The sequence below is a fragment of the Galeopterus variegatus genome, unplaced genomic scaffold, assembly GCF_000696425.1.
Source record: "Galeopterus variegatus unplaced genomic scaffold, G_variegatus-3.0.2 Scaffold2416, whole genome shotgun sequence".
Lineage (NCBI taxonomy): Eukaryota > Metazoa > Chordata > Mammalia > Dermoptera > Cynocephalidae > Galeopterus > Galeopterus variegatus.
The window spans coordinates 238,283-253,268 of NW_007728527.1; the positions used below are offsets into that span (position 1 = coordinate 238,283).

The 14,986-nt window shown below is 46.3% G+C and overlaps 1 protein-coding gene across 1 annotated transcript in view; it reads right to left on the reverse strand.

Moving 5' to 3' along the window:
* The window catches only part of MYBL2 (v-myb avian myeloblastosis viral oncogene homolog-like 2), a 42,474-nt gene that overhangs the window by 27,102 nt on the left and 386 nt on the right, over positions 1 to 14,986 (reverse strand). The window contains exons 2-7 of the mRNA XM_008581636.1: positions 13,658 to 13,670; positions 11,706 to 11,799; positions 6,827 to 6,898; positions 5,792 to 5,884; positions 4,085 to 4,305; positions 1,495 to 1,657 (exon numbers count right to left, since the gene is read on the reverse strand). Of these exons, the coding sequence (XP_008579858.1) occupies positions 1,495 to 1,657; positions 4,085 to 4,305; positions 5,792 to 5,884; positions 6,827 to 6,898; positions 11,706 to 11,799; positions 13,658 to 13,670 (656 nt within the window). The remainder of the gene's footprint in view (positions 1 to 1,494; positions 1,658 to 4,084; positions 4,306 to 5,791; positions 5,885 to 6,826; positions 6,899 to 11,705; positions 11,800 to 13,657; positions 13,671 to 14,986) is intronic.

Genomic DNA, 14,986 nt, shown 5'->3' on the forward strand with positions numbered 1-14,986 from the left:
GAAAAAAAAAAAAAATCAAGAAACAAGGGCCGGCCCGGTGGCGCACTGCTATAGTGCGCCGCTTGGGAAGTGTGGAGGCGCTCCCGCCGAGGGTTCGGATCCCACATACAGACCGGTTCCTGCTCACTGGTTGAGCGAGGCGTGGGAGCAACACCGACGGTTGCGATCCCATTGCTGGTCCCGGTCCGGTACGGGGGCGACACTGAGGGTTGCGATCCGTTGCCGGACACAAAAAAAAAAAAAAAGGAAAAAAAAAAAAAATCAAGAAACAAGAGGCAAAAACATATAACCCACAAGCAGGGCATTGTGGAGGAATGGGATCCATGAACAATTTATCTCTAGCCAGTAGGAAGAGGGAAGAGGGAAATTTTTTTCTCAAATAGTTCACAATTACAAAAAAGACTGGACAACAGTATTGAAGACAACTATATTGCCCACCGTGTACCCAGCACTGTCAAATCTTAGTACTTTGTCACATTTGCTTCAAATCCTTATTTTTAAGGAATAAATTACCAGAGATATAGTTTAAAAATATAAATAAAAAGTTTGCTGTGGGGTGTAGAACAGGGGATGTTGGGCCGGCCCGGTGGCACACTGCTATAGTGCGCCGCTTGGGAAGTGTGGCGGCGCTCCCGCCGAGGGTTCGGATCCCACATACAGACCGGTTCCTGCTCACTGGCTGAGCGAGGCGTGGGAGCAACACCGAGGGTTGCGATCCCGTTGCTGGTCCCGGTCCGGTACGGGGGCGACACTGAGGGTTGCGATCCGTTGCCGGACACAGAAAAAGACAAAAAGGAAAAAAAAAAAAAAAAAAAGAACAGGGGATGTTAACATATGCATATATTTTAAATTTTAAAATTGCAAATGTAACAATATTAATCAAAATAAATAAGTCAAATTGCAAATGTGATACTATATGATTTCTTTTATTTGACTTACTAGAAAAGGCAAAATTATAGAGACAGGAAACCGATCCAGGTGCTAGGAACTAAGGGTAGGAAAAAGGCTGAATAAAAGGAGCACAGGGAATTTGGGGGTGATGGGAATCTTGACTGTGGTGGTGGTTACACAAACATATACTTTTGTCATTACTCAAAACTGCACACTAAACACAATATATAAATTATACCTCAATAAATCTGATAGAATTTTTTTTAATGGCAAACATGCTTTCGTTTTTAAAAGACTGGAAAGAGAAACAAGTAAGAAGAAAACTGCTGACAAGAACAAAAGGAGTTGAGGACCTCTTCAACCCAATTCTCAATGTTATGTCACTCACTCTGTTACCCTTCACCTGGGGGCAGACAAGTGCCAGTTCTGTGCAGAAGTGGGTCACAAGGAAAGGCCCTAGAAACACGCAGCCTGCATTCAGATCCTGTGGCAGAAACTAACAGGTGTGAGTAAGCTGTTCAATGAGATGGTGTTGAATAAACAAACTCAAAACAACCCAACCCGGAGTCAAGCCCAGCAGCTGAGCTATCTCAGCCATCTCACCTGGCCTTCTGCAGGCTGGGCACTCTGATGGCCATCCTTGTCCTCGAGCTCCAGCAGCAAGTACACGGGGGGCTTGCAGTCTTTGGACTCGCTCAGGAAGCCTCCCGTATCCACTTTCCTTTTGATGGTAGAGTTCCAGTGGTTCTTCACAGCATTATCCGTCCTGCAGGGGCAAATGGAGACCTGTGAATCCCAGCTCAGCAGCCAGTGTACCACCTGGCACATCCATAACCTCCCTGAGCTGAGTTCCCACTTCTGTAAATAAAGGATGTCTTCTAAGGTCTCTTTCATCTCTAAGATGAAGTCTCATGTGTTTCCAGCTCTTAATGATTTTTTTTTTTGTATGTGGCTAGCCAGTAGGCCCTTAATTTATAAAGCATTCCCAAACATCTCTGTGAAATAGCAAATGGCAAAAACTAAAACTGAAGATATGTGTTTCAACTCTCATCCCCTTTGCTATGGTTTGAATGTGTCCCCCAAAAGCTCATGTATTGGAGCTTGCAACCATGTTTAGAGGGTGTGAAATCTGACTATGGTATTTGAAAGGCAGAGTCTTTAAGAGGTAACTAGACTGTGAGGACTACGCCCTTGTGAATGAATTAATTCATTCACGGGTTAGTGAGTCAATGGTTTAGTGGGTTATCACAGGAGTGGCACCGTGGCTTTATAAGGAGAACAAGAGAGCGTGTTTATGTGTTCCTGCCATTCTCACCATGTGACTGCCAGTGTCACCACAGAATTCTGCTGAGATTCCCCCACCAAGAAGGCCCTCACCAGATGAGCCTCCTGCACCTTGGACTGCCCAGCCTCCAAAACTAAGAAATAAATTTCATTTTCTTATAAATTACCCAGTTTCAGGTATTCTGTTATCAGTGACATTAAACGGACTAATAAACCCTTCCCTGCCCAGTTTGTGTGTGTAGAAACCATGAGAAAACCACTGGCTGCTGACACCATCCTGAGTCTCACACTGACTTCCAACACAAGCCCTGTTCACCTCTCACAGACTGATAGGCCAAAGAGGGCAGAGGGTCTTGCTCCTAAAGCTGAACAGACAGCCAAGGATCAGCAGATCTCCAAAGGAAGCCTCAAATATAAAATGGAACCAGCAAAACAAGCAAACACAGAAGAGACAGAGATAATGCAGGAGGGGAGAGATATTTTCAAAAAACATAATATTGATGGAGAAATAAGCTGTTAGAACCAAAAAGAAAGAATAGGGTGCCAGAAAAATGAAGAAGCCCTTAGAAAGTAAAACCTTTCAGTCAAAATAATTTCCAAAGAAGGGTTGGAAAGTAAGGTCAAAGAAATCTCCCAGAAAGTAAAACAAAAGAGATGAAAAATAGGAGGAAGAAGAAAAGACCCTGGAATGCTTTCAATATTCTGAATAAAAATTATTTTCAAACTCAAAGTCTATATCTATCCAAATTATCAACCAAAAGTGAGGTAGAATGTAGATGACGTGCAGTTACCCAAAATTTACCTCCCATGCACTGATCTCAGGATGCTAATAAAGATGTGTGCCACGAAAACAAGGAAGAAAACCAAGAAAGAAGAGGGATCCAACACATGAGAAGGGTGAAGGAATGCTCCAAGGTGACAACAGGGCAACAGACCTAAAAAGCAACTGGCAGAACAGAAAAGGACAGAGGTCTCCAGGATTTATTCCCCAAAGAAAAAATAGAGCCAAGTATACTGCATGATTTGTTCTGAGTATTCAGAAAATAGCACTGATGGATGCTCTGAGAATGTGATAGGCCACTGACAAAAAATTAAGAGCTATATTGAAAACTGTGTGAATGAAAAAAGAAAGCAATTATTAATTCCAGGAAAGACAAACGTCAGATAAGAAGGAAATTTAATCCCAGATAAGTTAGTAGTTCTAGCATTGAGTTATATTTATAAGGTAATAATACTGTAACACACTGCTGTTTTAACTAAAAATTATGGCACTATATTGGGACAATAGGAAGGTATGGGGAACAGGAAAGTCTAAGAAAGCTAAATCTTGTCCTGTAGCATAAAACCAAAATATAAGAAAACACATCATTTACAAATATGGAGGTAAATACCAGAAGAGCTAAAAAAAAAGATGAGTTTTTCTTTTAGTAGAAAGTGGAGACAGGGGACTGATGCTTTTCATTATAATGCTTTTAGTAGGTTATAGCATTACTTGAATTTTGTCCTTTTTTTTTATCTTAAAGAAAGCCAGTTCACACCATACCAGCCCATTTTATATCAGCTGAAGAAGAAACTGAGGTCCAGAAGAGGAAGAGGCTGACCAAGAAGACAGCAAACTGGGAACAGGGGGAGAGCTAGACGCCAGGCCTGCTGATTTCTGGCTGAGGCCTCTGTGGGCACTGTCTGTCCTTTTAAGCTGACGGAGGTCAGGGCCTTCTTGGGGGACTCTATCCTTCCTCTGACTACACATGTCTCTGGGGGCCCTGGACCAGAAGCTGGGGGTTAGGGATAAGAGGACATGATCACAGTATCCTCAGGGACTCTCCTCCATCATGAGAATGGCCTTCATCTCCTGGGAATACCATCCCGCCTGCCTTAGCCCCCCACAAGCCCTAAGAAGGCAGCTCACCTCCCAGGCAGCATCTTGGCGATCTCGGCCCAGCGGTTGCCCAGCACCTTGTGGGCCTCACAGATGATGCGATCCTCCTCCTCGGTCCAGCAGGACTTCTTCACCTCGGGGTTGAGGTGGTTGTGCCAACGCTCACGACACTGCTTCCCCAGTCGGCCCTTCAGGTGCTTGGCAATCAGTGTCCACTGCTTCGTGCCGTACTTCTTGACCAGTTCAATGACCTTGGAGAAAAGCCTCTGTGAAGCCAGTGGGACCTGCTCTCCCTCACTCACACCACAGCACCTGAGAGGTGCCACCAACCGCACCCCTTCGCACAACATGGGAGTCACTATGGTGGTTGTTGGGGACCTGCTCAGAGGATGACCTTGTGCATTCCACAGGCATCTGCTGAAGGATGATACCGTGTCCTTGTCATTTATTGCCCAGAATAAATACAGGCCAAAAGTACCAGAGACTCTTTCTAGAGTGGACGTCAATCAAAGAAAAGGGAGTTGAGGTCCTGCCTCGCTCTTCAGGGCTCCACCTAGTCAACTCACTAAGTAGAAAAGGGCAGAGGGATGAGAGGGACCTGATCACAGGGGTCCAAACTCAGGTTAACTAAGGCTCACTCCCCACAGCCGGGCCATGTGAACTACGGATGGGGGATAGACCTTCCTACTCCCAGCCACATCCCAGGATGCCATGAGCTCCTCCAGCACTTTTGTGGAAATCTGGAGGGTAGAGCCCTGAGCCATGGTGCCAGGCTTGACGGTCTAACTAGGGCCGGATTTCAGTCCCCATTTGACCTCTCAGCCAGGCCCCTTTGCTCAGAACATAAACCACAACATCTGCAGCCACCTGAGCCAGGTCAGATCCCTCTCCTGAACTCTGGACATACATATTCTCACATGCATACAGGCCACAGCAAACAAGGAAGAACAGACATTTCTGGGCAAAAAGATTTTGGTAAGGAAATATTCCAGCAACGACGTATCACTTTGAATTTTAAAAAACTGAAGTATTTTAAAACTGATTTAAAAATATCTAGGTCCCTTTGCCTCCCTCTTTTCCCTGGACTGTGCCTGCCACAGTGGAATGGTGTCCTCTGAGCTGACATCAGGGAGGACAGCCAAGTGGAAGCCCAGGGTAGTCATGGCACTGCCTCTTCGTAGCTTAGGGGTATTCCCAGGCCTCTGCGGGCCTCGGTCTCCCTGCCTATAAAACAGGACTAACAAATCTTCTGCCCACCTCACAGGTCTGCTACTGGAACCAACCACAGGAAATAAGGCCCATGCGAGGCTCTGTGTTTCATCAGAACCTCACATGGTACAATCATTGTTATAACAAAGGGTAACAGCAGCGGCCATTTGCTGAGCATGCCACATGCCGGGACCAGGCAAACCCCTTTACATGCATCGCCCATTTAATCCTCACGACACCTCTACGCAGCAGGCACTATTACTATTCTCCTTTATGGATGGGGAAAGAGAAGCTGGCTAATTTGCCCAGCAGCCCTCAGCTCATGACTGGGGAGGCCAAGAAACGCTCAGACTCGGAACCTAAGGGCAAGAGCTAGGGCAGCGTGAGGATGTCCTGAATAGTCCTTGGGACGACTCCCACCCAGTGTTCAGCGTGGCACTTTGCCAGCACAAGGGCAGCCTCACAGCTCCTGGATTCACTGTTGGGGGTGAAGGCCCACCGTGTGCGAGGCACTGTCCCAGCAGTTACCTTTTGGTCTTCCTCTTTGGTCCATGGCCCCTTGACAAGGTCTGGATTCAAAACTCTCAGCCACCTGTACTGGCATTGCTGGTCAGTGCGGTTCTGGGAAAAGAATAGGAAGAACAAACAGGAATCTGTAAGAACTTCTGGGATTGTAAACTTGAACCCTGGTTGAGCAATGAGTGTAGGCGATGTCCTGCTCCAAGCACCTACCTACACACACACACACACACACACACACACACACACACACACACACACACACACACAACACGCCCACACTCCAGAACACAGATGGTTTCCCTTTGCTACAAGAGGGCAAACTCAGGCCCCTGTGGGAAGCCACTTCCCACCACCCAAACACTGAGGGCCGCCACCATGAGCCTTTAAACCCTATAAAAGCCTTGTGGGGTATGTCAGGGATCCTTGTTTTCTCCTGGAGAGTGTTTTTACTCCCTGAAAAGTTCAGATTACATGGAAAAGGGTAGATGAAGAAACAGGACAAAAAGGGATCCATTGATTCAGTCCCTGAGATGTCCGAGAGATATAGGCAATAAGCTGGACAACAGCTCCTGCCACGCTCTCCCTCCCAGACACCTGCAAGTCCTGGGGGTGGGGGCCCAAGGGGGGCCTCATCAGCAGGAGGCTCTAAATGCTCAGACATGGTGACGCCAGACAGCTCTGCAGGGGCCTCACTTTGGAGTCTGCTCAAAGTGCCGGTTCCCCTCAGTATCAGTCTCACTACTGAGAAACCGAGCACCCATTCACTCCTGATTTGCAAGAAGAAATGCAAAATGCCACTGATCACATGCTGCAAACATTGCAGAGCCTAAAGACTCCCAGGCATGCAGAGGCAGCTGGTGGAGATACCTTAAACTCTGGTTTGGGAAGAAAGGTCCTACAAAGGTTGTTCTTGGAAAGGGGAGGGGGGCTTGGTAAGAACTCCCTTTTCTTCTCATCGGCAGAAAGTCTGTCTCAGGTACACTGTCTGGTCACCCAGAACCCTTACCCCTGGGGGAGGGGTTGCAGAGGGGGTGTACTCACAGGAAAGTGGCTGGCCAGGAACTTCCAGTCTTGCTGTCCAAACTGCCTCACCAGTGCCCTCAGCTGCTCGTCCTGCCAATGCCAGAAAGACAGAGGGCTCAGCTCACACACGTGTGGAAAGCCTTGCAGCCACCTCTGACGGAGCCCCCTCCAAAAAGAACAGCTCGTTCATCCCTAAAGTCGTGATGTGAGCACCCACTGTGCACAAGACACTACAGTCACAGCAGCAGGGAGCAACAGAGCTGCCCTGACCTCATGGGGCTTACAGTCTAAAGGGAGGCAGATGCTAATCAAAGGCTCATGTGAACAAAAGTGAAGCCACCCCCTGCTGGGGGACATGGAGATGTACATGGTGATTGCCTGTTAGGGAGACCAAAGGATAGGTTCAAAGGAAATGCGGTATCACTAGAATACAGGAAGAGAGAGAGAAGGAGGGAGGGAAAGGCAGGAAGGGGGAGAGGGGGAGAAAGAGACACAAGATGATTTTGGAGGGGGTGACAAGGGCCATACCACATGCAGGATTTACCTATGTCATGCAAAGTCAATGATACATTTGAGCAGTAGGCAGTCATGGCCCAGTGTGGTTGTTATAAAGTTCCCTTTGGCTACTGCATGGTGGAAAAGGGGTAGGAAAAGGGCAGAGTGGATGTGGGAGGCCATATCACACCCAGGCCAGAGCCAGCAGTGATTCAGCACTGGAGATGGGCAGACGTGAGCAGAATCAAGAGTGGCTGGAAGGCAAGATAGTTTCTGTCAAAATATTCTCCTGAAAATGAGCTACTGATGAAGCCAATCCCCAAGGAGTTAAACTTCCCAAACTTAAGCATGACTCAGTCTCAAAGTTGGTTTTTTTTTAGGAAGCAAAGAGATCCCATTTGGAGCAGACCAGCTGTAACCAGCTCTGACCCCCAACCTAGTGACTGCACCCACATTAGGTGAACTTTTGACGTCAGAGGGCCAAAAACTCCTCCCTTGGATATGCCAGTGCTGCCCTTTCCCACACACGTGACCCATAAAGAGGCACGAAGCTTGCTTGCGCCTGAGCAGATGAATAAAAGACTTCCTTAAACCCTCTAATCAATCACCATCCCTCACACTTTACACCACCTCCAATTATTCCCCCATAAATATCCCATCCACCCGCCATCAGGAAGGCAGATTTGAGAAAGATTTCTCCCCTTGCTTGGCACCTGGCAATAAGCCTTTCCCTTCTGCAAAATCGGTGTCTCAGCACTTGGTTTTGCTGATTGTTAGAGGGTAAACAAAACCAAAGCCACTATGTGCCCCCCCCTGCCATGCTGACTTCTACATGCATAACCTCATTCCTTTACTTCATTGCTGCACTTAAACCTTAGGGCAAGCTGGAAAAGAAACACAGGTTTCAGGGAGTGAATAATTTATTACAGCAGATGGCATCAGTGATCTGAGCACCAAAATCATAAGACCCCGTACCTTGTGAATCACAAAGACATCTGGTGAATGATGTTATCAACTTATTTTTCTTAAGATGTTTCCTTGAAATTATTTCTAGTAATTAGGGCTTTGCTTTATAAACACTGTCTAACCTCAGGAGTCAGAGCGCTTGCCTGCTGATGTCTGATTCTTCACTGTGTCCAGCTTTCCTGTGTATAAATCACCCTGATTAATAAATATCTTTGTATATATCTGAATGGGTCTGCCTGCCTTATTCCTCAAAGTACCTTCTCAATTTGGAGGGCATTAAACTTTAGCCCCCTCCTCTAATACTGCACATTGGGCAAATGAACCCCAGTTCGGTTATACTGATGCGTGCAACAACACGACTCTCAGTATTGTTGAGTAATAGAAGCCAGATGTAAAAGGGTACACACTGCATGACTCCATGCACATGAAATTCTAGAAAACATAAACTAAATTATAGGGACAAAAAGGTGGTCAAATGGTTGTCTGAGACCAGTGGTAGAAGGAGAGTTGGACAGCAAAGGGGAGCAAGAAATGTTTTGGGGGCAATGGAAATGTTCTAAAACATGACTATGCTGGTAGTTTCATGGCTATATACATACATCTGTCAAAACTCACTGAACTGTACTTCAAATAATTGCAGTTGATTATACATAAAGTGTGGGAGTGAGCAGGATTGAAGCCATGTTGGGACCTAAAACTACATGGGCTCTATAAGATTTTAAAATTTAAAAGGACACAGTTTTTTTCCTTGGCATTCATTTCTCTGAATTCCTTCTTTCCCCATGATTATTTGATATCTTGAATCTTGGTTAAGGGGCAAGATGACATTATTTACATGAGTGTAAAGTTGTTTTCCAGCTAGCCTGGAGCTGCAGACTTACATACTATCTAAGAGGAACCAAGGAAGACACCAGTAAAGCTTTGTTGATGCTGCGCCTCCAGCAGAACCATGAGATAACAAGGACAGGAGCAGAAATCAGACAAGTCTTGGCTAGACTGCACCTGACTCCTTGCACGTCCCTCTCCCACTTGTGTTTCATTTCCCATGTTCCATTCCCTCATCTCCTCTTCAAACCCCCTCCTCAACCCTAAACTGGGGAGACATGGATGTCTTTTTTTTTAAAAAAAAAGAACATGGATGAACCTAGAAGACATTATGCTAAGTGAAATAAGCCAGGCACAAGAGGACAAATACTGTATGATTCCATTTAAATGAAGTATCTAAAATAGTCAAAATCATAGAAACAGAAAGTTGAAAGGTGGCTGCCAAGGGCTGGAGGGGAGGGGGGAGGGGGAACTGGTATTTAATGGGTATAGTTTCGGTTTTCTTTCTTTCTTTTTTTTTTTTTTTTAAAAAGATGACCAGTAAGGGGATCTTAACCCTTGAGTTGGTGTTGTCAGCACCATGCTCACCCAGTGAGCTGACTGGCCATCCCTATATGGGATCCGAACCCGTGGCCTTGGCGTTATCAGAACCACACTCACCCGAGTGAGCCATGGGCCGGCCCCATAGTTTTGGTTTTCAAAATGAAAAAGTTCTAGAGATCTGCTGTACAACAATGGGAAAATACTTAATACTATTGAACTGTACACTTAAAAATGGTTAAGAGTATATTTAATGTTATATGTTTTTTACTCCCCCCCACCCCAGTAGGTTTCTAAAATGGTACACCCAATTTAGAAAAAGGTCTGGCAGTTTCTATAAAATTAAACATACACCTACCCCCTGACCATACCTAAGTATTGTCCCAAGAGAAATCAAAACATACATCCACAAGAAGACTTCACAGACTCAAGAGTCTTCATGGCTGTGCTTATGCGCAATAACCAAAAACTGTAAACAGCCCACACCCATCAACAAGTGAAACATGTTATGGTATACCCATGCAATGAAATAGTTGACCCTTGAATAACATGGAGCTTGGGGCGTTGACCCCTGCACAGCCAAAAATCCAAGTACAACTTCTGACTTCCCCCAAAACTTTACTAATAGCCGCCTACTGTTGACCACAAGCCTTACAGATAACACAGTCAATTAACACATATTTCGTATGTTATTACGTATGAGTATTGTGTACTGTACAAGGATGCTTCAAAAAGTTTGTGGAAAAATGGAATTAAAAGATAATATAAATCTTTCCAGGAACTTGTTGAAGATCTCTCATATTCTTACAATAAATTAAACTAGAGAAAAGAAAATGTTATTAAGAAAATCATAAGGAAGAGAAAGTACATTTACAGTACTGTACAGCATTTATTGAAAAAAATCCACGTATAGATGCATGTAGTCCAAACCCATGCTATTCAAGGGTCAACTGCATTATTCAGCAATAAAAACGGATGAATTACTGAATTACTCAACATTACTCTCAGCAAAATAATCCAGATACAAAAGAATACATGTGTATAATTTCGTCTGTAAGACATTCAATAGAACAAGCAAAACTAATGGACTGAAAGACATTAGATCAGAGATTCCCTGATCTGTATGAGCATAAAGAGCCTCAAGAGAACTTTTTGGGATAAATAAGAGTGGTGCTTACATGGGTATATGCATTTGCCAAAACTAATTAAAGTGTTCACTTTAAAAAGTGCTTTTGGGGGCCGGCCTGTGGCTCACTTGGTAGAGTGCGGTGCTGATAACTCCAAGGCCACGGGTTCGGATCCTATATAGGGATGGCCGGTTTGCTCACTGGCTGAGCGTGGTGCTGACAACACCAAGCCAAGGGTTGAGATCCCCTTACCGGTCATCTTTTAAAAAAAAAAAAAAGTGCTTTGGGGCTGGTTGGTTAGCTCAGTTGGTTAGAGCATGGTGCCATAACAGCAAGGTCGAGGGTTTGATCCCTGCCAAAAAAAACCCCCACAAAGTCACAGAATTAAAAGCTGCTTTTGATTGTATATAAATTATACAAAGTTGACTAAAGAATAAAAAGAGATAGTTAGCAGAAAATCACTTTAGAGCTTGAAGTCCAAGATTCAATATAACTAATTTTTTAAGAAAAGAAAGAGAGGGTTGCAGATTTGGCTCAACCTCCTATCAGTCAAAGGGCAAGAGGTACAATCAATGTCCAGGAAGCAGAACATGCCAGCTTCTCAAGAGACACAACAGTGATCTTTGGCCCTGAGGTCTGAGAGACATATCCCCCCATCCTAAGAATTGAGTCTCCAAGAATACTCTGAGAAGAGGCACAGGGTAGAAGCAGACGACCTGCTTTTTTCCTTTTTTGGGGGGGCAGCTGGCCAGTATGGGGATCCAAACCCTTGACCTTGGTGTTACCAACGCCACGCTCTAACTTAGGGAGCTAACCGGCCAGCCCCATCCGCACCTTTCACTCTGGGGCACATCAGGCAGACACCCCTGACTCAGTGGTCTGGAGGCCACCAGCTACCATTAACCCTCTCCTCCCCAACTCCATGGAGTCACAGTGCCACTCACCTCCTCGTGGGTCCACTTGACCTTGCACTTGCTGTCCCTCTGCTCTGGCACATCTGAATCTGTGTCCTGGTAATGCAGTTCATCCAGTTCCTCACTGCATGGGAAGCAAGCAAACAGTAAAGGACAGTGAGTGTTATCCACATGCTTTTAGACGACATGCACAGCATGCGGGCAGTGGCCAGCCAACTCCAAGGAAAGGTTTGGGAAGGCAGCTTTTACTTTTTCTGTTTTTGAAAACATAAATACTTCCACCCTCCTCTATTTTAAAATTTTTAATGAAATGAGGCTACGGAATATTTTTATTTTCTTCTTTATTCTTTAAAAAAAAATACTAATGGTTTCAAAAGCCACAAGAAAACAAGATTTCACCAAGAATATTATGATTTTCAAAACCAGACTCCTGCAGAATCATACAGTTAGAATAAAAACCATATTCCCATTTTAATATTTTCCTTTTGATAACAAACTTGCATGGATATTTTAAGGATTAAAGCTGATGATGTACATACTCATCAGGCACTAGGATTTTAAGAAATATTAGTTATTTAGGGAAAACATTTTAAATACATTCTCTCGTTAACTATGTCCATTTTTGCATATCCTTTTTCAATCCTTGCTTAACATGGGCATAGTTAATGGAAAGAAAAATCGGAGTACAAGCAGCTTTGAATTCTGGATGTTTTTACTCTCCAACAGGCAATTTTCCAACTTGCTCCTCATTTTTATCTAGTATAACGGTTACAAAAATGGAGATCACACTATTCACCTTCAGTGATGTCAGGTGCTCTCACAACGTCACTAACTTCCCCCAACTCTACATGATGAGACCTGCATGAGGTCACCTTAGTCAGGTACACTCTTACGTGAGATATTTGTAAACTGGGAAAAGTCCACAGATTTCCACACAAGCAAGGCAAGCACAGGCCTTGTGGCCAAAACAAGGAAGAGGTGTCCATGCACTTTCCTCTTGTTTTCCAGAACCCAGCACTGGAAAACAGGGTTCTAAGAAACCCTTCTTAGAGTCACTCCTACACTCCCACAGCACATTGGAAACCCTCCTGTCTCAGGACCTTACGATGCATTTCCTCAACATCATCCATAAATGATGTCAGCTCCACCTCCATATCCCAGGGTCTGGCACCGAAAGGCCTCAAGAAATGTTTGCCCAGGGAATGACCCAATACATGAATGAATGAATGAATGAATGAATAAACATGTGAAGCTGCTGCCTATTAGTTGATAAGAAATGCTAACTGAAGCAAATATTTTAGAAGTAGGACAGGAAGGGGCTGGCGCATGGCTCACTTGGGAGAGTGTGGTGCTTATAACACCAAGGCCGTGGGTTTGGATCCCTATATAGGGATGGCTGGTTGGCTCACTTGGGAGAGTGTGGTGCTGACAACACCAAGTCAAGGGTTAAGATCCCCTTACCGGTCATCTTTAAAAAAAAAAAAAAAGAAGTAGGACAGGCAGTGTCTAAACCCAGCAATACATCGGTCACAGATGTCCTGTCATTCCTGACCCCAGTCATTGGTCCTCCACCATCACAAAGCAGGAGGCAAAAATCTACAAGATACTAATAAGAATGAAGCTGGCATCGAAATCAACTGTTCCCAGATTCCTCACTGACAGAAACCATCTTTACTTCTACAGCACCCAGCACAAGGCCTGGCTTCTAACAGATGCTCAGCAAATGTTCCTTCAAGGGGTGTCTGTGTGGACACTCTCTGATGCTCCAATGCTGTTTAATGGGGATAGCATCTCAGACAGCTGTGAGAATTCTGTGACATAATATATTGCTGTCATCTACATGTGCTGGCCATCCACTTCACACCCATTCTCATTATCTCCGTTTAACAGATGTAGAAATTGAGGCTCAAGGGGTATGCCACATGCCAAGTCCACAAAGCCAGGCTCTAAACTGCCTTAACTCGACACCTGCAAGTCCTCACCTTGTAATCCCAGCTGAAAAAGCAGAGGCAACTGCATTTTGGTCCAACATTCCCTTTCTTTTGCCCTTCGATGAGCTGGGCTCTGCTCCAGGGCTGGGGTAAGTCAGGGGCTGAGCAGGAGGTTGGACACTGGGGCAGAGGAAAATTAGAGCAAGTGGCCAAGAAATGATCTGAGGGCTGCAGGGGTCCCAAAGTGCAGAACCCATCCCTCACATGGGAGGGGGTTCCTCCTCTGAACCCCAGGGGAGAAGGGGCAGAGGACCTGGGGGTGGTCTAGGGGCAGTCACTATTGGAGTAACACTTCCTGAACCAAAAATCAGGGAAGGGTCTGACAAGTGTCTGACCAGAAAAACTCCATCTGAAGAGGGGTCTAAAGGTTATCTGGGTTGCATGGATCTAGGGAGGGAACAAGACTGTCAGGTCCCCGAAAACTGGCTGAAAATCTCAGAGCTGAGGTCCCCAGTGCACAGGGTTAAGAAAGAGACCTGGGACCCCCAGACCTGGTTCTAGGCTCCAATCTGCCGCTTATTCTCTGGGGGACTATGTAAAATGGAGACCGCAGTTCCTGCCTTTGCCCCAGGGGCTGCTGGCAGAGAGGTCATGATACACATCAGTCTCTCTTCCCCTCACCTTCAAGCCCAGCTGTCCAAAACTCTTCGTCTCAAACGGGAAGAGAAGCCTCTGAAACTAAACCGAGGTGGGGCCTAGAACCCATGTTGGGGACACAAAAGAGCCCCCTCCCCAGACCAGGAGAGACGGCTTGGGGGGCTCTGTACTTACCCGAATGCTGAAAAAAATGCCCACAGGCAAATCCGAACCCAAACTAGGTTTGACCAACAAGTGACTCGCAGACTTTGGCCTCCCACTCGGTGGGACTGGGAGAATCACTCTCCCTCTCCAGGGGTCGCCTCCTCGCCAGTAAAGGCCCTTCCAGCTAACACCGGCCGTCCCACCCCCAGCCCGCAATTAGGCGGGAGACAAAATGACATCATGCAGGGATTGGCCCGGGTCCCAGGAGACCTGCCCGTCCCAGCTCCGAGACCCAGCAGGCCTGGGGAGCCGAGCTAGGGGCCCCCAAGACCCCCCTCCCAGCGTTGCGCGCGCCCCCTTCCTCGGGCGGTCCAGGACGCAGCATTTCCCAAGGGACCACCCCGCCACGCTCCGCTAGGAGCCACGTCGAGGGTGCGGGTGGGAGCAGGGGTGGGAGGGGGGAGGGGAGATAGGGGGGATTCTCAGCCCGCCCGGCTCCGCTCACCCGCGAGTCCGCCGAGACATCCCCCCGGCCCGGACCGCGCCGCGCTCGCCCGCCCGCCGGCTGAGCCCGGAGCG